Raw genomic sequence first — 24,261 nt, 5'->3', positions numbered from 1 at the left:
CTATAATTACTTTAATATTTTCCCTATGCCAAATGTTAAGCTAACTGGCTTTTGTTTCCTGTTTTCTGGCTACCTTCTTTCTGAACAAAGGAGTTATCTTTGCTACCTTCCAATCCAGTAGGACCTGCCCAAAATCAAGGGAGTTCTGGAAAATTAAATCCAACACATGGACTACCCCACTAACCACTTCTTTCAAACCTTAGAATGAAGTCAATTACATTTTGTGTACTTGTCAGCACACAGATCCAACAGTTTTCTCAGTTCCACTTCACTGGTGCTTGTGAATTTCCTGAGATCCCCCCTCCCTTCCATTTCCTGATTAATAGCTGCTCCTGGGATGTTACTCGTCTCCTCCATATTGAAGGCAGATGCAAAATAGCTGCTCAGTTCAATTGCCATCTCTTTATTTCCATTCTTAATTCTCCAATTTTCCACACTTACATTTTATAAGACCAACACTTACTTTGTTAATTCTTTTCATTTTAAAATATTTATATAAACTCTAACTATCTGCTTTTATTTCCGGGCAATTGTTCCCTACTTATTAATTTGTGGTCATTCTTTACTTTTTTTTAAATATTCTGTTTAATCTTCTAACCTGTCACTGCCCTTTGCACAATTATATTTTTAGTTCAATACCTATTCAATACCAATATTACTAATGAACCATAGTTGGTGGGTCTATCCCTTGGAATTTTCCTTCCCCACTGAAATACGTTTTTTCCTGTGTATTCTGAAATTTCCCTTTAAATGTCTGCCACTGTAAGTCTGTTGACCTAATATTTAACCTTATTAACTAGCTCCGTTTTCATAGTTACCTTTATACAAATTTCTAAAAATTTCTTCCATATCTCCTCCTCTCTCAAAATGAAAGTAAAATTGAATCGTATTATACCAACTGCTGTCTAGGGGCACCTTTACGATAGGATCATGAATTAATCCTCATTGCACAATACCCAGGTCAGGTACAGCCTGCTCTCTGGTCAGCTCTAAAATGTGCTGTTCTCAGAAACAATCCCGAACACATTTTATGAACTCCTCATCCAGTCTACATTTGATTTCCAGTCTGTATGGAGACTAAATTCTCCCATTATATCATCTTGCATTTCTGACTTGCTATCATTATTTCTTCCTTTATTTTCCTTCTATGTGGTTACTGTTTGGAGGCCTGTAATTACTCCCCATAAGTGATGTGTTACTTTTAACATTTCTCATCTCTACCCAAATCATTGTACAGCTTGGTTTCCTAAACTTAGGTCATCTCTCTCTCTCTACTATGCTAAAGCCATCACTAACTAATAGATCCACACCTCAACATTTCCATGACTTCCCATTCTTCCTGAATATCCTGTACCTTTCAAGAAGTAGGTCCCAACCCAAGTCATCCATGCTCTAGCCATGTCACTATAATAGCCATCTGATCATACCAAAGGACATGATAATTAATTAGTAGCACGGAAGACCTCAATTACAGGAGGATATAGATGGATTGATCGGATGGGCAGATTATTGGACGTTGGAATTTAAAACAAAAATCAAAATTGCTGGAAAAGCTCAGGAGGTTTGGCAGCATCTGTGGAGAGAAATCAGAGTTAATGTTTCAGGATGAGTGACCCTCCCTCAGAACTCAGATGAAATTTAACCCTGAAAAGTATGAGGTGATGCACTTTGGAAGAAATAATGAGACAAGGGAGTACTCAATGAATGGCAGGACACTAGGAAGCATGGAGGTACAGAGGGACCTTGGGATGCTTGTCCACAGATCCCTGAAGGTAGTTAATAAGAAAGCACGAGACACTTGTCTTTATCAGTCATGGCTTGGATTATAAGAGCAGGATGGACAAGAAGTGTCAATTTATGAACAAGGCGAGACTATAAACAGTGCATTGAGTAAGCTAGGAGAGAGATATAATAAAAGGATGCTGAAGGACAGGATAGAGTGGACAGCGAAACTTAAAATTCTTTTATAAAAATGCACAGAATGTCAAGAACAAATTAAATAAACGGCAGGCACAGATTTCGACTAAAAGCAATGATATAGTAGCCATTACGGAGTCATGGCTGCAGGATCGTCACTGGGAACTAAACATACCAAGGTATAAGGTTTACGGGATGGATAGAAAATACAGCAGAAGCGATGGAGTAGCATTATTGATTAGAAATAAAATCACTTCTATGGCAAGAGAGAATAAGGGCAAGGCACATAATGGGGACCTTATGGGTGGAACCGAGAAAGCGTAAAGGAACTAAAACCACAATGGGTAGCATTTACAGACCACTTGGTAGCAGCTCATAAGTACTAGATGGTCTAAATGCTGAAATTAAGATTTATACTCTCTATCTCTTCCTGTCACAGACTGATTATTATTTTCTATATTAATCCCATACGGGTACCTTTCTCTTTTGGCCATGCCAAAATTGATTTCTTGTCCCTATGATTTTGTTTAAAATTCTCTCGATTTGCCCAGTTAGTTATGCAGCTGGCAGGAAAACCAGTGCCAGAAAAACTAGGTGAGTATTATCCCATCAGTACAAAATCCAATTGCACCCAGGATTGGTGCCAATGTCCCATGAGCTCATTCCTCCCACATCAATCTTTGATCCACACACCATCTCTCAAATCTGATTTGTCTATGCTGATTTCCATGTGGCTCAGGCAAAAATGCAAAGTTGAGGTTCTGCTTCTTAATTCCTCATACTGACTATGCAGAACCTCCTTCTTTGCAATGCTTGTCTCATTGGGTTCCTAACTGAACCACAACCACTGGATCCTCCCTCTTCCACTGCAAGTTCCTATCCAGCACTGAGCAGATGTCCCAAACCCTGGCAATTAGCCAGGTAACACAGCTTCTGGACTCATACTCTTTGCTGGAGAGAACAGTATCGAACTTCCTGATTATAATCTCCACCACCATTACTCCATCCCTTTCTTCAATCTGCAACTTGAGTGGCTTTCTGTACCATGGTGTTATGATCAATTAATTCATCCACCCTGCAGCCTTTCCCCTGATCCTGACAAGTTAAATGAACCTCAAATGTGTTTGACAATTGCAAGACTAAGGTTCCTGCGTTCCTGCCCTCCTGACCTGCCTCACTTGCAGGCCCATTCTCCTGTTCCTGACCACTCACTGAATCAGAGTGAAAAATGTTCTTTCTCAGTCTGAATCAATCTGGAACATAGGCATAACCTTATTCATGAGCACACTTTAAAACGCCACACCTGGAATATCACTAAGATTGCTTACTGTCATCTCTACAAAGTTGATCCCTTCACTTTGGACTTGAATGTACTACTGACTTTTGAACTCCTATTCCTTTTTATCCATAAATTTCAAATCATCCAAATGATTTATCCAGTCTTTTATTTCACACAAAGGCAAACACTCTGACCTCAATGACATTTCATCACCTCATATTATTATGATTATAATTCTTTCCCTGTTGACAAATCCAATCATACTATTTCAAGTGCTTTCTGAGTTTAGTTTTTGTGATGAATACACCCAAAGAAAAATCCAAATACTTCCCCTGTGGTTTGCCAAAGAACATTGACTGCAGCTTTAAATAACTTTAAAATATACATCTGAACTTGTTTCCCTTTTAGTTTTGGTAATTCTTCTAAAAGAAACCGAGATTGCCAGGTGCAAAATCCACAATCATGTGTCTTCCTAATGCAGAACTTACAGCCTTCAACGTGGCAACCATCACTTAAGCAGCCAGCATAATAGTCACCTTTTATTTCAATGTAAGCAAGAGGCCAAGTTTTACCACATTTCAATTTACACTTGGTAAATGGAATCTATTCAAGAAGAATTCAATTAATAATCTAATGATTAAACTTATAATTATTGGAATATAGAACATTCCCACTAAGAAACTGTACAATAATGTTCTCTTGAAGAGAGTAAGATACTGTGAGAAATGCATCTCATGAAAAACTTCAGACTCATTTCTCATATAAAATAGGCATGGATCCAGACCATTTAATTCCCTTGATAGAAGTCAAATGCCAGCATAATTTACCAGCTAATTCTAACTTTGCCACCTGGCAAACTCTTCTATCATTTTCTGAATTAGACTTATACTTTAGCTGACTATTTGGAAGCATCTGGAAGCTAAATTTAGGACTGAACAAATTCTTCAGTTTGTATTATGTCCTTACTTTGACCAAGGTGTTCCATACATCATCCAATGTCATTGGCTTCCAAAGCACATTTTCTGTTTCCAAAAAATTCAGCTGTGCAACTTCATAATATCATTTGTTAAAGGCATCTGTATTATAAAATTTGTTAATTTCTCTATGAATTTTCATCAGTGTGAGAGTAAGCTGCTTCAGTCTTCAAAATTAAATTATGTTTTACGCCTTCTCATAGACTCCTTTGATCAAATCTTTTAAGGCCAAAAAGTGTGCAATGCAGCAACATGTAAAATTGCCCTTTCAAATCTGAGAAATAAGAAAGGGATGATCACCTTATTGGGATTTATTGTAGATCCTCTAATAGTCAGAGGGAAATTGAGAAACAAACTTGTAAGGAGATCTCAGCTATCTGTAGGGGATTTTAACTTTCCAAATATAGACTGGGACTGCCATAGTGTTTAGGGTTTAGATGGAGAGGAATTTGTTAAGTGTGTACAAGACAATTTTCTGATTCAGTATGTGGTTGTACCCACTAAAGAAGGTGCAAAACTTGACCTACTCTTACGAAATAAGGCAGGGAAGGTGAGTGAGGTGTCAGTGGGGGAGCACTTTGGAGCCAGCGACCATAATTCTATTGGATTTAAAATAGTGATGGAAAAGGATAGACTAGATCTAAAAGTTGGAAGTTCTAAACTGGAGAAAGAAAATTTTGATGGTATTAGGCAAGAACTTTCAAAAGCTGATTGGAGGCAGATGTTTGCAGGTAAAGGGACGGATGGAAAATGGGAAGCCTTCAGAAATGAGATAACAAGAATCCAGGGAAAGCATATTCCTGTCAGAGTGAAAGGAAAGGCTGGTAGGTATAGGGAATGCTGGATGACTAAAGAAATTGAGGGTTTGGTTGAGAAAAAGAAGGACACGTATGTCTGTTATAGACAGGGATAGATCAAGTGAATCCTTAGAAGAATATAAAGGAAGTAGGAGTATACTTAAGAGGGAAATAAGGAGGGCAAAAAAGGGACATGAGATAGCTTTGGCAAATAGAATTAAGGAGAATCCAAAGGGTTTTTACAAATACATTAAGGACAAAAGGGTAACTAGGGACAGAATAGAGCCCCTCAAAGATCAATAAGGCAACCTTTGTGTGGAGCCGCAGAAAATGGGGGAGAAAATGGAAAATGTGGGCGGCACGGTGGCACAGTGGTTAGCACTGCTGCCTCACAGCGCCTGAAGACCCAGGTTCAATTCCCGACTCAGGCGACTAACTGTGTGGAGTTTGCACGTTCTCCCCGTGTCTGCGTGGGTTTCCTCCGGGTGCTCCGGTTTCCTCCCACAGTCCAAAGATGTGCGGGTCAGGTGAATTGGCCATGCTAAATTGCCCGTAGTGTTAGGTAAGGGGTAATGTAGGGGTATGGGTGGGTTTCGCTTCGGCGGGTCGGTGTGGACTTGTTGGGCCGAAGGGCCTGTTTCCACACTGTAAGTCTAATCTAATCTAATCTAATACTAAACGAGTATTTGCATTAGTATTTAAAGTGGAAAAGGATATGAAAGATACACAATGTAGGGAAATAGATGGTTACACCTTGCAAAATGTCCAGATTACAGAGGAGGAATTGCTGGATGTCTTGAAATGGTTAAAGGTGGATAAATCCATAGGAGCTGATCAGGTATACCCTAGAACTCTGTGGGAAGCTAGAGAAGTGATTACTGGGCCCCTTGCTGAGATAATTGTATCATCGATAGTTACAGGTGAGGCGCCGGAAGACCGGTGCCACTGTTTAAGTAGGGTGGAAAGGATAAGCCAGGGAACTATAGACCGGTGAGCCTGACCTTGATGGTGGGCAAGTTGTAGGAGGGAATCCTGAGGGACAGGATGTACATGTGTTTGGAAAGGCAAGGACTGATTAAGGATAGTCAAAATGGTTTTGTGCGTGGGAAATCATGTCTCACAAATTTGATTGAGTTTTTTGAGGAAGTAACAAAAAGGATTGATGAGGGCAGAGCGTTAGATATGATCTATATGAACTTCAGGAAGCGTTTGACAAGTTTCCCAATGGGAGACAGATTAGCAAGGTTAGATCTCACGGAATAAAGGGAGAACTAGCCATTTGCATACAGAACTGGCTCAAAGGTAGGAGACAGAGGGTGGTGGTGGAGGGTTGTTTTTCAGACTGGAGGCCTGTGACCAGTGGAGTGCCACAAGGATCGGTGCTGGGTCCTCTACTTTTTGTCATTTACATAAATGATTTGGATATGAACATAAGAGGTAAAGTTAGTAAGTTTGCAGATGACACCAAAATTGGAGGTGTAGTGGACAGCGAAGAGGGATACCTCAGATTACAACAGGATCTGGACCAGATGGGCCAATGGGTTGAGAAGTGGCTGATGGAGTTTAACTCAGATAAATGTGAGGGACTGCATTTTGGGAAAGCAAATCTTAGCAGGACTTATATACTTAATGGTAAGGTCCTAGGGAGTGTTGCTGAATAAAGAGACTTTGGAGTGCAGGTTCATAGCTCCTTGAAAGTGGAGTCGCAAGTAGATTGGATAGTGAAGGCGGCATTTCGTATGCTTTCTTTTATTGGTCAGAGTACTGAGTACAGGAATTGGGAGGTCATGTTGCAGCTGTAAAGAACATTGGTTAGGCCATTGTTGGAATATTGCATGCAATTCTGGTCTCCTTCCTATCGGAAAGATGTTGCAAAACTTGAAAGGGTTCAGAAAAGATTTACAAGGATGTTGCCAGGGTTGGAGGATTTGAGCTATAGGGAGAGGTGGGAGAGGTTGAACAGGATGGGCCTTTTTCCCTGGAGCATCAGAGGCTGAGGGGTGACCTTATAGAGGTCTACAAAATTATGAGGGGCATGGATAGGGTAAATAGACAAAGTCTTTTCCCTGGGGTGGGGGAGTCCAGAACTAGAGGGCATAGGTTTAGGGTGAGAAGGGAAAGATATAAAAAAAGAGACCTAAGGGGCAACTTTTTCACACAGAGGGTGGTACGTGTATGGAATGAGCTGTCAGAGGATGTGGTGGAGGCTGGTACAATTGCAACATTGAAAAGGCATTTGGATGGGTATATGAATAGGAAGGGTTTGGAGGGATATGGGTCGGGTGCTGGCAGGTGGGATTGATTGGGTTGGGATATTTGGTCGGCATGGACGGGTTGGAGCGAAGGGTCTGTTTCCATGCTGTACATCTCTATGACTCTATCTCACAAGGGACATAACCTGATAACTCGTGACTGACAGGTTATGAGTGAGTTATATCTAGCACTGCAATCAAGAGATAAAGATGTCATGTGGCTCCTTATTATGTATTCAATTTCTACCAAATTCTTCTTCTCCATGTAGCATCCTCAACTATTTAAGGGTTGCCAAACCATGGAGTAGTCTGTGATTTGCTGCTACTGGACAAGGCAAGGAGTTAGGTTCCAAGTCCATTTTCGATATAATAAGGATTAAACTCCATGCTACTGGTGTTTTTCTGAACCACAAACCAGCTATACAGCTCACTGAGCTAAATGACACCTCTTACGTAGCACTAGGTATTGAAAATTCATGCAATTAGATATATAAAAAAAAATTTACCCACATATTAATAATTTGTTTCAGTTAATTCACAGTGTAAACTGTTTCATTCCATAGCCAACATGGATTTGTCATTTAAATATCAACACCATGCAATATAAAATAGAGGGTGATATTTTCCAGTCCTTCTTGTGGACTGAGTGGTATGAAAAGAAAGGTGAGAAAATGCAATAAGAATTTTAATAAGGCAGGATTTCAATATTGAGAATAATTTTCTCCATTTTCTCCTCAGGGCATACTTGCTCATTTCAGAATCGCACCATCAAGCAGAAACTAACCTATTTCCATGCCTTATAGCCCCAACTCACCTTATTTCTACGGTAGTTACAAAACTCCTCTCCTTCACAAAGAAACTCGATGGTGCAAATTCCTGACATGTAAATTAGAGCGGGTAGCTGATGACTGAATTTCACTGAATGCCATCATCCAATTGCTCCTTCAAAACAACATGGCTGAGTGCTCCATGGCCATCAACCTCCTAGATCCTTCATTCATCTAAGTCAGCATCGGCAAACCACCATTCTCACCACATCATCCTGCTTACTCTCAGAAAAAGTCAGACACCACTTTAGTCCTTCAGAACTTTACTTTGGAGCTCAGGAACATTTATGAATTGTATACATCTGTCAGATCACTTTGCATGCAGGAGCACACATACATTTTACTCTCCTATAACAGGATGATTTTTGCTGGGATGGACATATGCAACTAATGGCTCTTTGCATGTTTTCTTACTGCACAATCACTCACTTGGAGGTTGTCAGCCTCTGTCTAATTTATATTGCTTTCCTAGCAGACACTCACTGACTTCAGCACTGAGTTATGAGCTGCTAATCCCTGAATGGCTCACATTGTTTTCTTAAAGCACAGAGCCATTAGTGCTCCATTACAGACTGCCAGCCTCAGACAGAGGGGCAGGCATCTTGTGAGAGTGAGGAGCATTCGAATCAGTCAGATAGGGGTGGACACTGTGCTACAATATCAGGCTTGCAGCAAGTCCCATTATCTATATCGAAGTTACACAGCAATTCTACTGTAAGTGCTTCCAACAAATGGCTATATGTGAAAGTCAAAAGTGTAGCAGTCCTTAGTGGGATGAAGCAGGACTACAGTCAGGAAGTAGGTACTGCCACAGGCATTCAGGATACTTGGCCTAGTTCAGTCGCAGGATTGGGCCATAGTTAGTTCTATGAATCAAGTGCAAAACTCAGGGGATTAATAGTAGGTCAGTCGAGTTGTTATGGAGATACTAATCTTGAGAGTGAGCCATGGGCAACTATAGCTGTCCTGCCAAGTCAGTCCAGGTGGTGGTTAGTCATGGAACTCTAATCAATAATAGTCAAGGGGCTTATCAGGCAGCAATCCACACAGTACAGGGAAAACATGTATCTCAAGTCTGGAGATGGCATTGAGTGTTTTGGATTCTGACAGGATGATGATCCTGATAAAGGGAAATTATACAGTAGGCTGGGACCTTATATTAAATAGGAAGGGGCTGGGAGGTCCAGATGAGAGGATTCAAACAGATCACAGTAGCAATGGCTTAATGTGAAGGAACTGTAGCACTAAAAGGTCATGGGAATTTTCAGAGCTCTCTGGGGAGAAGTGGGCACATTACAATTTATGTAAAGGGGCTTAATGGTAACATAGATACTAAAAGGTCATGGGGTCACAAAGACGGCAAAGAAATGGGAATATGAAGGATGTGGGACATTTGTCCATCACAGACAAACACTTGTAAGCCACTGATACTGAAACCAAGCCGAGACATTTCCATGTTGGATCTGAACTTAACTTCACAAAAATGACACAAAATGGTTACCACCATAGCCAAAATGGATGCTGTAAGTTACCTTTTTTCCCTTTGGAAACAGTGTAAAATCTTTGGAATTAGAGAGATCTTTATAGAAGCAGTTGCAGTAATCATGCCTCAATTAATTCAACAATGCTGGTCTTCTGGCTTCAATCTGCACTTCAATGGGTAGGTCATCCTTTGTCAAGAATGCAATGGAACATTCTGGCCTCAAACAATCACAAACAAGTATATACTGTGTGCACTAATTGCTTTCTTGTCATGACAACTTAGAACTGTAGTGAGAATAAGCAGAATCTGAATTCCAACTTCACATCCCATTCCATAGCAATCATTGGAAGCAATGCTTGGCAGATGTTAGAATTGTACACTGAACCTATCTGTTTGCCAGGACATGGTCTGGAATCCAGGAGGATGCCATCTCTTCGGAAGGATGGGAAAATCATTATCATGACAGTTTACTGGCAGAACTCTATTCCAAATTTATTGTAAAAACTTTGGCTAGTTATGCAATGCACATTTGGATAAATCTAAGTTCTTAGAAATCCTTGTGATGGCATGACAATGGCAGGGAATTCTCCATGGAATTCTTTATGACACGCTGTGTGAGGACATAACATGAGGCTGGCATCATCGTTATGGATGTGAGGGGCTCAGAAGTTCCTTCAATAAAACTTTTATAATCTTTCTGATATTTCCCACGAATACCTGTTCACAGATCTCACATACAGAATTCCAAGAGCAGTTTCAAGGTGGAACCGTAAGGACAATATAAAAGGAGACATAGATGGAGACAGCAATTGGTACTTTGAAGGCAAGTCCTGCAGGAACAGCAACCTCCAATTGCTGCTTTGAACTTTATTTAATTGTTTAACGTTCTATTTGTAATATGATAGGCAGCTGCTGCTTCGTACAAAAGAGCCGTGCCCCATGTTACTTGTACATTTTATGTTGCTGAATAAATGTTATATTATCCATATGATTGTACATTTGATATCTTCAGATGATCCCACTTACAAATATTTACATACATGTCCTAACAATTGAGGGAAAGAGCAACTGTCAATGAAAGTGTACTAACATTGTACAGTGCTAAGTTTAGTTTGCAATTGAGGCACTCATTAGGATATTGTATCTGACATTATGTTGTCAAATCCATCACTATTCAGGAATCTCGTTTTGACCCATCAGGTGGTAACCCTTCAATGTTTCAGAGTGTGCACAGACTGCCAGGTTGTGCGGAAATGCTCGATTGTCCTTTCGGCCTGTGTACACAGCCTGCAAGAGCAGTGTTGTGTGCAGCTTTGTTTTGCACTTGATCAAGAGTGGACCTGTGAGCTGCCCATTATATATCTTCTAACCTTGAATGGCAGAGCGTTCCCTTGAAAGGCTCATGCATAAAATGCATCTTTCTCTGCACAGAGGTGTGGAATCATCACTAATTCTGTACTCTCACTCCAAAGGATGCACACAAGCCAGGTCCCTACTCAAAGCCTCAACACGGTTTACAGCTTCAGTGTTGTCCACATTAAAGTGTAAAGCCTTGGCTGCAGTCCTCAACATTAAGGTTCAAGAATCCATGATGTCGAATGCTACCTGCTGTCTCGGAGCCAGTTACTTGAGTGAGACCAGCAATGCTAGACCACTGCAACTTTTCTCAACCTTAGGATATTGCACGTGGTTGCGACTTAACCAAGTCCAACAGTGTCAATTATATGACAGCAGATATTTCAACAATGCAAATTAAGACATAATTGTAATAGTGAAAGATTATCTGCAATGATATATTACCATGTCACCTTTGTGCCCTCATTAAGTTTCGCTCTTCCTGTTCCTCCCACGAGATGTAAGTGCAGCCCCAACTTCCCCAGCTGGTATGAGGCAGGCTGCTCTATCAGAATTCCAGAGAACTGCACAATCAGATGCTACTGTTCCTTTCTGATCAGGAGCAGATGGCTTATCAAGAACACCTCCATGTTCTCTTCCAAGTCCTCCACAATCTTGATCTGGATCTTTATTGATATTCCTTCATTGATAATTGGTCAAAACTCTGGACTACATCTTTCCTTAAACCAATGCTTTCACTACACCAGTTCGCAAGACATTTCATCACCAGATTCTGATGATCTGGGGATTAATAATAAATAATTGCTTTACCTGCAATGTCCTGATTTAAATCTGATTCCTGAAGTAAAAATACTCATCTGTGACACCTCCCTGCCCTTCCTGGAGCTCTCCATCTCCATCTTCACTAATCGACTGAGCACCAACATCCACTTCAAACCCACCAATTCCCACAGCTACCTCAACTACACCTCCTCTCACCTCCCACCCCTCCGGAAAAAGTGCTGTCGCATACTCCCAATTCCTCTGACGCTGCCGCATCTGCTTCCAGGATGAGGGATACCACTCTGGCACATCCCAGATGTCCTCCTTCTTCAAACACTGTAGTTTCCCCTCTCCCACGATTAACAACACCTTCAATTGCATCGCCTCCATTTTACACACCTCTGCCCTCAATACCTCTCCCCCCCACCCCAAACCACAATAAGGATAGAGTCCCCCTGATTCTCACATATCATCCCACCAATCTGAATCCAATGTATCATCCTCCACTATTTCACCACTTGCAGTCAGACCCATACCCCTCTCTGCTTTCCATATGGACCAATTTCATCCGCAATGCCAACATCAGCTCCACAATCCCTTCCAAACCTTCCTCAACATCTGGCACCTTTCACTGCAACCACAGAAAGTACAACACTTGTTCCTGTACTTCCCCTCTCACCTCCATCCAAGGCCTGAAAAATCATTACAAATCTGACAAAGATTCTACCTGCACTTCTTCTAAACTGGTCTATTGTATCCGTTGCTCCCAATGCAGTTACCTCTGCATTAGAGGGACAAAGCACAGACTCGGGGACTGGTTTGCGGAGGGTCTGTGCTCGATATGTTCCAGTTAACCCCACCTTCCAGTTGACAGCCATTTCAACTTCGCTGGTGACATGAACATCCTGGGCCTCCTCCACTGCTAAATTAAGGCCACACAGGAGGAACATCATCTCATATTTCAACCTGGAAACTTAAAGCCCAATGGCCCAAGCATAGAGTTCACCAGCTTCAAAATCTCCCCACCTATTACCGCCCGCCTCCAACCTCATACCGTGTCCGGCCTTCCCTTTTCACCCAGCCTCCTTAACCTAACCTGCCCATCTTCCTTCTCCATCTATCCACTCCACTCTTCCCACTGATCAATCACAATAACCCCTACCTGCATTCAACTAAGCTATCCCACCTACCATTCCTCCAGCTCCATTCCCTCCCTCTATTTTTTATTTCTCAGCTTCCTTCCCCCTCCCCAGTCCTGATTAAAGGTCCTGCCCAAAATGTCGACTCTCCTGCTCCTCCGATACTGCCTGACCTGCTGTACATTACCAGCTCCACATTTTATCCTCTAGGTCATACTGTACGCTGGCTCAAGGTGGCAAAACGGGAGATATACGATTTCTGTCAAGTCGAGGAGATCATGCATGGAGTCTCACATGGAGCACTTAATTGCATTGTTTGTGTGAATGAACTGACTTTGTCTTCTGGGCCAACTTGCCCAACTTTTGCTCCTTCTTGCCACCTCCCTCCACACACCAAGGGAAGAAATAATCACACTCAGAGATGCCTGATTCTCACGTGTACTGATACTGAATGAATGTTAGGCTTCCTGCAACACAATGGTAAGTGAATTAAACCACTCTGATGAAGTGTCTGGGCCCAGCCTCCTGATAAAGTGTATTGAATCATTCACTAGATACACCTGATAGTCAATCAATGGAATTATGTTTTAGAGACCTACCTGTGTTTCTTTAAAGTCTTTCACACCAACACAATAAATAATTGCCCCTAGTTTTCTTGCATCATCAGCCTATAAAGAAATTCAATATAGATTAGCTTCAATCAAAGAAAAAACACGCAGTTCATTCAATAGTAATTTTGAAATGTGGTGCTTACCTCATTAATTGTGTAGGGCAACACATTCTCTATTAATTCACCATCGGTCAGAACAATAATTGCACTTGCAGTCTTAATCCCTTTCTGTTGCTTTATTTGTTTCGAAGCCTGATAAATGGAAATTTTATACATTGATTAGGCTCAATACTTTAAAAAAACCTGCTAGATACTTATTACTTATGGATGGACAAATTTTCCCAAGGAATTTAAAAATTGAACATATTGTTTTGGAAGATGAAAGAGAAAATTTCTATTTTATCAAACTTTATTTTCTCTACCTCTTCTTTCTGAAATCTTGGTATATTATAAACAATTCCTGATAAAACAAGTACCGAGTGCTTCACTTGCATTGTTCTACCGACACCACATTGAAATCAGCCGTTGGAGAGCATCAAGCTCAATTCATCTTCCAGTGTTTATTACATTTGAAAGTAGTCAGCCTCTGTGCTGCACCTCTTCAAAATGTCACAATGTCAGTGGAAAAACAAAACATGAACTCACTTTCTACAAATGCATGGCACGCTGCAAATTTGATCACACGCAATAGAGCAAGGAACTGTATTTATATTCATGCAAAGTGATATTTCCCAGGTTCACTACTTTAAGAAAGAAACAATGCACAATATTTCAAGTGCCATCAACCAAGTAAAATAGAACAAAGAAAAGTTATAGCCCAGGAACAGGCCCTTCGGCCCTCCAAGCCTGAGCCAGAAACACGAGCACAGACTGCTTGGTTGCGGTATGATGCCATGGGCCTTTCGATTGGGAGGCGAATGTGATATCCACTACACCAGGAGAACTCAGCATGGATACTGACACTATACAGGGTCAGTGCTATCCCACATCACAGAATGGTTTGGAGGAAATGCTTATGTTTTATTGCATTCAACTTCAACACAGCTCACCCCTGCCAAACTTTGCCTTAATAACCAGTCAGCACAAGTGGCATAGGTAGGATACAAAACCACACCACCTTAGAGGCTGGAAGTTAACTTCGGGCCTTAGACAGTGCGGCCACACTACCAAACAACTTAAGATAGCTTAAATACATGTTAATTATGTATGCATAACTTAAAACATATAATTTACAGGCCTCATCTTTCAGCCCTGTCAATTCTCCTCCACCTTCTCCATGGTCAAATTTTCTCTTCACCCCCTATTCTTCTGGGATTTGGATCCAGTTCCATAAATAGCTATTCCTCATGAGCAAATCTCAGTTGCAGACATCACCAAGCCATGCAGACCATGGGAGAACCACAACCAGACAAGACCCTGTCCTTATCCATTACAAGACTCTGTCCTTATCCTTTAGAAATACACATTCATTTCCAGCAAAGTATCAGAAAAAAGGGCTACTGGAGAGTGAAGAAAGCCCAAGTTATCTAAGCTTTATCTTCCAACTGGCAGTTGCTGTGAATGTTTGGTACCAAACGTTGCCATAAATACAATAAAGTAGCACTGACATTTGAAAATAGTAAGAAAGAATAAAGGAAATCTATCAAAATATTGGTTGACAATTTATCTGCTATGTTTGTGATTTTGTGGTATGCATTATTTGTTATTCCTGTCGGGGTTGTAGACATTGCTGATTGGGCCAGCATTGACTGACCCATCCCCAGTTACCCTTCAGAAGGTGGTGGTGAGCTGGCACCTTGAATCCCTGCAGTCCATTTCATGTAGATCCAGAATGCCATTAGGAAGGGAGAGACAGGATTTTGACCCAATGACAGCAAAAGAACAGTAGCTTATTCCCAAATCAGGATGGTGAGTCGTTTAGAGGGGAACTGTACTGTATAACAACAAAAATAAATGATTTAGGGTCAGAGTATGAGAAGTAAAGGTGCAGTAGAAGACTTCAGATCTTGTGTCACACAGCGTACTGTGGGTGGGAAGTGTCAGATGTTCCTGGTAGTCTGGATGACCACAGTTTGGCCACCTTGAGTGCTGGGTTTCACAGCCTGAGTGCCAGCTGTAGGCACATCAGTACATTCACAAATCTCAGAGTAATGTGAAAATGTGTAGTTAGATGTGGTCACTATGTAGCTTAAGAGGGATGAGGCTCTGCAGGAAGAGTTCAGGGAGCGAGGTAAAGGACTAAAAAGCAGACCTCAAAAGGTTGTGATCCTGCCTCACAGTACTAGAGGTCTGGGTTCAATTCCTCCCTCAGACGTACTGTCTTGTGGAGTTTACGCATTCTCTCTGTATGCCCCGGTTTCCTGCCAATGTCCAAAGAAGTGCAGGTTAAGCGGATTGGCCAGGCTAAATTGCTCATACAATCCAGGGATGTGTGACTAGATGGGAAATGCAGGGTTACAGCGATAGGATAAAGGGGTAAGTCTCAGCAGGATGCTCATTGAAGAGTCAGTGTCAACTTGATGGATTGAAAGGCCTGCTTCCGCACGGCAGGGATTCTATAATCGGTCAGTTACCCTTGTACTTCCATGTGGTAGACATCATAGATTTGGAAAGTGCTGCTGAAGAAGCCTTAGTGAGTTAATTGCATAGATAGTACATATTATTTTCACAGCATGCCAATGGTGAAGACATTGAATAATTAAAATTATACACGCACTGCTGATCATAGAAATGACTTTCTCCTGAATGATGTTGAACTTCTTGAGTGTTGTTGGGACCACAATCATCCAGGCAAGTAGAGGGTATTCCATCAGTATCCTGAATTCTGGATCATGGGCAGAATTTGGGGAGTCAGAAGCTAGTTGCTTGAGATAGAGTTCCCACTTTAGACTTTCTCCTGTGGCTACAGTATTCAAATAGCTTGTTAGTTTAAGTCTCGGGTCAATGGTACGCCACAGATATCGATGATGGTGTTTCCAGTAAGGGTAATATCATTGAATGTCAAGGTGACGTGGTTAAGTTCTTTCCTGTTGGAGATGCTCATTGCCTGGTAATTCTGTATCATAAATGTCAAGCCTGAATATTGCCCAGGACTTGCCGAATATGAGCATGGACTGCATCAGTTGCTGAGGAGTTGCAAATGGCAAACATTCCCTCTTCTGACCATATGATGGAGGGGAGATCATTCATGAGCAGCTGATGAATTGGACCACCATCAGGAATTCTTGCCATTGCCCCCTGAGATAAAATTAATGGCCAACAATCACAACTACGCCTTCTTCCTTTCTGCTCAGTATGACCTCAACCAATGGACAGTTTTTCCCACTGACTTTGGTTTTGCTAGGGTCTCTTAATGCAATACTCTATCAAAAGCTAGCTTGATATCAAGGACAGTCGCTCTTGCCTCCTCTCTTGATTCTGCTAAGTGCTGCAAAATGCAACGAACTAACTATGAAAAACTGATCAAGTTAAAGAGGTTGGGTTAACTGGTAATGATATTATCTTTACATAAACACCATTCTAATAGAGTTTGAGTTATTAGGGGAGTCTGAATAGGCTGGGACTTGTTTTACTGGAGCATAGAAGTTTGAGGGTTGACTTTATAGAGGTTTATAAAATCATGAGGGATATAGATAAGATGAATAGCAAAGTGTTTGTTCATAGTGTAGGCAAGTTGAAAACCAGAGAGTGCAATTTTAAGGTGAAAGGAGAAAGATTTAAATGGGACCTGAGAAGCAACTTTTTCACACACAGGCTGGTTCATACGTTGAATGAACAGCAAGAGGAAGAGGTGGATGCAGGTACAGTTGTAACATTGAAAAGACATTTGGATAGGTACATGAATAGGAAAGGTTTAGAAAGATATGGGCCAAGGACAGGCAAGAGGGACTAGTTTAGTTTAAGAACCTTGGTCAGCATGGATGAGTTGAATCAAAGATTCTTTTTCCAAGCTATGTGACTCTATAATGATATTTTATTCCTCATGTCTTAGCTTAGAGGTAGAAAAACTGACTGAGTGGATGTGAGCGCAAGATCTCAGCTAATTTCTTGTGCAGCACTAAGGCTCTGCTGCACTGTCAGAGGTGACACCATTTAGATAAGATATTAAAACCAAACGCTATCTATCCTCCCAGATGCTGTAAAAGATCCCATGGCATTACATTCTGGAGTCCTGGCTGATAATAATCCAACAACCAACATGATTCACAACTGATTATCACATTGAAGGTTATGGCATCTTGTCGTGTACAAATGAACCACCACATTTGCAACATAAGGACAATTTCAAAAGCATTTCATTGACTGCAAAGCACTTTGGAGCACATTATATAGCATCAAGTTATTTACTTTCTCATATAAAAAGATTTAATCCATCAACCTTACACTTCCCAGCAGCACAGATTGGATAATTCACGAATGCTATGACTTTAGCACAATTTCAAACTCTGGGATAAAATTTAGACCACGTCAAGTCTTGCCAATCTAGTGATAGGAGGCTTCCTAGTTAATAGAGAACCAACTTGCTGGGATATCACAAGTAAATAGGTGACACTTGTCACTTCCTGCATAATTTCTCAGGGCCACGCTTTGATCAATCACGGACAACCTGTCTGGTATAAAATTTAGACAAAGCTTGGATGTTAACTTTCAGTCATCATTTCATGGTGCACTCTCCATGCTACCTATTAACCAGCACTTGCCAAACAACCAGCAATCTCCTATCATACATTGTTTTCCCTTCAACTTGGCATTCTTACAAATTATCCTGATTAGTACAAAGCTTCCTGACAACAGGCTTTGACCAAGTGCAACTTCTTTAAGCAATACCAAAGTTCGAAATGACTGAGATCCCATTTGATTTGTTTTGAATAGAATATTTAGTGCACATTACATTTCAAGAAGAAATAGGTTTTCACAACTCCAAATACTACCAAATAAAGAAAAAAAAAACAAAAGCTTACCTCTTGTATACCCAGATGCATATAAGTATCACCTGCTGGAATTACATTTTTGAGGGCAAGAAGACCAGCATTGATTTGATTCCTATAACAATAAAGGATAAACATTCCAAGTGTCAATGCTTGGCTATCAGAAACAATTTACTTCGGTTACAGGAAAAATAATTAACATAGTCTCAGCTGAGTAATTAAAAATATTTAAACAAAATCACAGGACTTCTAGAAATGAGAATCACTGGAGAAGTTAGATTTACATCATGTTGAAACGGGTTGGGTGAAAGAGTTCCTTTTGGAGTCAGCTGCACAGCCTATTTAAAACTAGGTTATTTTCACTATGTCAAGAAGTTCCTACTGCCTTTGTTAACTCACATTGCAAAATTATCCATCATCCAATGCGAACAAGTAAATAATTTACAATTTCACTCTGAAACTGCACAAATGTCAGCTGTGGGAAATTCATAATAACGTCAGGCAATACTGAGGCCGGGATAAAGATACATTGTTAAAGAGTAGGGAAATCCTTGAAGTATGTCTAAAATTCTTGTGTATAACCTGGGATGTCCTGATGTTGAGCCTGAGCACATTTCACTTCTTAGCAATGGCATCCTTTTCATTAACAAAGTACCAAACAAACATTTAATCCTGGCTCCAAACTCTAAACATTTTAAAGTTGTGAAACGGAATACACTAAACCACCACACTGATCTTGCAACCCTTGAATATCTTATGCCCATTCCTGAAATAGAATAGAAAATTAATCCTATACTTCACATTTTTGTGCGATTTCCCCATGCACTAGTGTATGATCTTTTTTGTGTAACGACACGCATATACTAGTGCCTTGCAAGATATAAAAGTAAATACTAATTTAGTTAATTGTTCTGCTCTGCCAATTTCTGTAGCTGATTAATTAAAGTACATTGAGTGAATTATATTGCTGCCACCACAAAATGCTGTTGTCAAGCAGTACATCACCAACCAAGATGAATCACTGCACAATGTTTTCGTTTATTCATATAAAAATTATGTAATCAGACAAGCACATACTTTATTATGTTTTGTTTTCATTAGTGTTCAAATAGACTGATATAGCCCAAATAAATTGGGGTAAAGTAATTTGTGATGTTTAGTAACCAAATCTGTTCACTGTGCCTTTTGGTATACCTTTGAGATTTAAGATACAAGAATAATCTAGTACTAGATTCAGAATAACTGAACTCCAAATCACATGTAACATAGAATCATAGACTCATATAAACATAGAAACAGACCCTTTGGTCCAATCAGTCCATGCTGAACATAATCACAAACTAAACTAATCCCACCTGCCTGCTGCTAGTCCATGTCCCTCCAAACCCCTTCCTATTCATGTACTTAGCCAAATGTCTTTTAAAAATTGTAATTGTGGGGGATCCAAGATGGCAGTGTCCTGATAGGATCGCGTTTGCTGGGCTCCGCACTGCAACACCGACCCGACAGTAAAGTGTTTGGGATGGGTCCTGGCCCCGTGAGCAAAAACACACTAAAGGAGCTAGAACCCTGAAAAAATCTACTCCCTTTGTCCTTGCAGCTGGAGAATGCCGAAGAAAGGAGGAAGGTCACTGGGACCAGGGTCATGACCCAGCCCTCTGAAGCAGCAGGCTTGCTGACTCACCAGACCCTGGTTGAGGAACTGACCAAATCTCAAGGTCCTGGGGAGGCAGATCCAGGAGAAAAACCAAGGAGAAGCTGGTTCCTGTATCTGCTATGCTGCAAACCCTGGGGAAAAGGACAGATGAGCGCGGGCTGCAGGTGTAGAAGCAGAGACTGACTCCTCTAAGAGCCAGAATGAAGCCCTGGAAACACAGGTCCGTGGTCTGTTGGATCTACTAGACGATCTTGAAAATAGGGCAGAAGAAAGAACCTGTGTTTTGTTGGCATACTGGAGGGGACAGAAGGTGAGCGGTTGGTGGAATTCTTCAAAAAGTGGTTCCCGGAGTTCCTTGGTTTGGGGGTTGAGAAGGGAAGGATAACAATTGAAAGAGCCCACTGGATCACAGCACAAAAGCCCTGTCCGAGTGAAGTTCCATTATAATAAAGACAAGCAGAGGGTCATGGAAGCCTCTAGAGCCCAGGGGAGGGATTCGATGGCGTTGTTATGTGGAGGCTCCAGGGTCTTTTTATTTAAAAGACTTCTTGGCAGCAGTGGTCCAGAGAGGAAGTCCTACGATGGCATCAAGTGAAGATTGAGAAAGCTTGGGATCCTGTAATCTTTTAGACATCCAGCAGTGCTTTGGATCAATCATAATGGATTCATACATTTGTTCAACTCGCCAGAGAAAACAAAGAACTTTGCGGACACATTGACTTTAAGTAGAACAGCCGAATAGGTATAGAGGACAGAGCTGTTCAGATTTGCTCTTCTTTTAAACGTACTTGATGGTAATAAGTTTTCTGGTAATAAGTTTCGTGAAATGGAGTCTTTAATCTCTAAGTTATGTTAAGGTATGGGTAACATATTTACTTTTAGTTTACTTGTTGAGAGTACTAACCTTACTTTTGGATTATAAAATCAATTTTGCGAAGCCAGAGGCCGAGCCCATGGGTGGTTTTCCGAGACTGTCTGATCCTGAGGGCGGATCTCGGTTCCCTTTTAGATGGTCGCAGGAGGGCTTTCTCTACTTCGGTACATTTATTTCTCCTTTTTTTTCAGCTATTTAAAACCAATTTTGCCCATTATTCAACAGAATCAAACAGGACCTTCATAGATGGAAGGCGCTGCCAATCTCTTGGTTAGGGCGGATAGCCCTCATTAAAATGAACATTCTGCCTTGCCTGTTGTATCCTATGTGAATGCTTCCTCTGCTTTTTACTCAGCAAATATTTAGAAGACCGAGTGGCTGGTTTAGCTCTTTTATCTGGTATCACAAGCTGCCTCTAACTAAACTGACTAAATTGCAGTTCCCTTACAGACTGGGAGGACTGGGCCTCCCAGGTATCAAAAAACTATCAATCAGTTAAGTTCATTGATTTCTTACATGAATGATTGGGCCAAGGGGGACCCTCACTCACTTTGGTTGGATATCGAAGCATCTCAGGCAAGATGCCCCCTTATTAGCCTGCTGATCTTAGACAACAAGAGAACAGTTAAGGAATACTGCTATAGCCCAACAGTCATCAATACTGTCAAGGCGTGGACAGCAATTCATCAGGGTGAGGGCAATATTGCCAAAACATCATTTTTGACACGCATACTTGGTATGCCAGGCTTTCAGCCGGGGATGATGGACTCTGGGATTAAACAATGTGCAGCTCAGGTTTGAAGGGGACATATTGATGTCCTTTGACCAGTTGGGTCAGAAATATGAATTGCTTAGTAGGGATCTCTTTCAGTTCTTTCAAATTAGAAACCTCATACAAAAAGAGAGCACACTTCTAACTGCTCCTATTGATCCAACATGGAGAAGAGGGTGTTGAGTGCTGAGGATACATTATCTGTTAGCAACGCTCATTATCTATTGGGAGAAGGTCCCTCGGACAAGACCAAATGGCTCTGTAAGGTATGAGATACTGAGATCGCTTCTGAAATATGGGAAGGTATCTGGGAAAATGCAAGAAGGATCTCGATTTGCAACAGGACCCACGCCTTGCAATTGAAGCTTCTCTACAGGGTCCACCTGGCCCCAGACCACCTCACTAAAATTAAGGTGGAAACACCTCCAATGTGTCCTAAAGGTAAAATGTGCATGGGCATGGTTAATCATCTTCTTTGGTCCTGCCACAAACTGCAGGCATATTGGAGAGCTGTAGTAGGTGAAATAGAGAAGGCCTTGGGCAGAGGTGGAGATGGACCCGGTATCTCTTCTTCGTGGCTTTGTTAATGCACTTTTATTAGATGCACACACAAAAAAGCTTTTCAGTATCCTCACTTTTTGTGCCAGAAAGAACATTCTATTAGGGTGGGTGTCAGAAAATTCTCCAGGGCTGGCATAAGCTAGTCATGGAGCACATCCCCTTGGACTCTCTTATGAATATGGTGCACCATAAAACTGAAAATTTCTATAAGATGTGGCAGCCCTTTCTGAACTACCTTTTTGGGTACAGATTTGTCCACCAGACTAATAAGAGCATTTATATAGCCTTGGCAATTCTATGTAATGAGCCTGGTATCGAGAGGAGAGGAACTACAAACATATGAATACATATAAACGTATGCACTCAATGATAGAGGGCTATTGCTTTGTTTTGCTGAGCTGTGTTATGGTTATTATCATTATTATTATTGCTAAGACTTTCTTCTTTAGCTTAGTTATTAGTTGATATTTATTGATGTAATTAGCAAGTTTGTTTTAATATTAGTTTGAATTGTTTGGTTTTGTATTTGTTGTAATATTCAAAAGGAAAAAACATCCTTTTATTTTAAATAAAAGTATATTTTTTTAAAAAGTTGTAATTGCACCCACATCCATCACTTCCTCAGAAGTTCATTCCACACAGGAACCACCTTTTGTGTAAAAATGTGCCCCTTATATCATTTTTAAATTGCACTTCTTTCACCTTAAAAATGTGTCCCCTCGTCTTAAAATCCCCCAACCCAGGGAAAACACAAACACCGTTAACCCTATCTGTATCATTCATGATTTCATAAATTTCTATCAGATCACCTATCAACCTTCTATGCTCCAGTGAAAAAAGTCTCAGCCTATTCAGCCTTTCTTTATAACTCAAATCTTCTATACTTCTTTAAAGTTCAAAACAATCTCCCAATTATAATTCAGCAATGCTAAACTACTCCTTACCAATGAATATAGTATCATCATGCAACTCATATTTGAGGTTGGTAAGTTATGTGGAGGTAAAAACGAGGACTGCAGATGCTGGAAACCAGAGTCTGGATCAGAGTGGTGCTGGAAAAGCACAGCAAGTCAGGCAGCATCCGAGGAGCAGGAAAATCGACGTTTCAGGCAAAAGCTCTTCATCAGGAATAGAGGCAGGGAGCCTGCAGGGTGAAGAGATAAATGAGAGGGGGATGGTGGTGGGGAGAAAGTATCATAGAGTACAATAGGGAATGGGGGTGGGGATGGAGGTGATAGGTCAGAGAGGAGTGTGGAGTGGATAGGTGGAAAGGAAGATAGGCAGTAGGACAAGTTGTGGGGACGGTGCTGAGCTGGAAGGTTGGAACTGGGGTAAGGTGGGGAGGGGGGAAATGAGGAAACTGGTGAAGTCCTCATTGATGCCCTGGAGTTGAAGTGTTCCGAGGCAGTGGAGAAGGCCCAGGACCTGTGTGTCTTCAGCAGAGTGGGAGGGGGAAGTTGAAATGTTGGGCCACAGGGCGGTGTGGTTGATTGGTGCGGATGTCCCGGCAATGTTCCCTAAAGCGCTCTGCTAGGAAGCATCCAGTCTCCCCAATGTACAGGAGGCCGCATCAGGAGCAACGGATACAATAAATGATATTGGTGGATGTGCAGGTAAAACTTTCATGGATGTGGAAGGCTCCTTTAGGGCCTTGGATGGAGGTGAGGGAGGAGGTGTGGGCGCAGGTTTTGCAATTCCTGTGGTGGCAGGGGAAGATGCCAGGACGGGAGGATGTGTTGTTGGGGGACGTGGACCTAACCAGGTGGTCATGGAGGTTACGGGGAGGCAATGGCCTACTGGTGTTATCAACAGACCTGTTAATCCAGAAACCTAGATAATAATCTGTGGTCCTCTCTTCAATCCCACCATGGCAGATGGTGGAATTTGCATTCAGTAATTTCTGGAATTAAGAATCTAATGATGACCATGAATCCACTGTTGATTGGTGGAAAAACCCATCTAGTTCACTAATGTCCTTTAGGAAAGGAAACTGTCATCCTTATCCAGTCTGGTCTATAAGTGACCCCAAACCCACAGCAAATTTGGTTGACTCTTAACTGCCCTCTGGGAATT

At 41.3% G+C, this 24,261-nt stretch overlaps 1 protein-coding gene across 1 annotated transcript in view; it reads right to left on the bottom strand.

The window, feature by feature from the left end:
* The window catches only part of antxr2a (ANTXR cell adhesion molecule 2a), a 225,198-nt gene that overhangs the window by 187,039 nt on the left and 13,898 nt on the right, over positions 1 to 24,261 (bottom strand). The window contains exons 4-6 of the mRNA XM_060826184.1: positions 18,358 to 18,439; positions 13,541 to 13,648; positions 13,386 to 13,454 (exon numbers count right to left, since the gene is read on the bottom strand). Coding sequence (XP_060682167.1) covers positions 13,386 to 13,454; positions 13,541 to 13,648; positions 18,358 to 18,439 — 259 coding nt within the window. The remainder of the gene's footprint in view (positions 1 to 13,385; positions 13,455 to 13,540; positions 13,649 to 18,357; positions 18,440 to 24,261) is intronic.

This window comes from Hemiscyllium ocellatum, chromosome 1 (genome assembly GCF_020745735.1).
Source record: "Hemiscyllium ocellatum isolate sHemOce1 chromosome 1, sHemOce1.pat.X.cur, whole genome shotgun sequence".
Lineage (NCBI taxonomy): Eukaryota > Metazoa > Chordata > Chondrichthyes > Orectolobiformes > Hemiscylliidae > Hemiscyllium > Hemiscyllium ocellatum.
The sequence above is the reverse complement of the archived record's forward strand: the minus strand, read 5'-3'. Positions and strand labels throughout refer to the sequence as shown.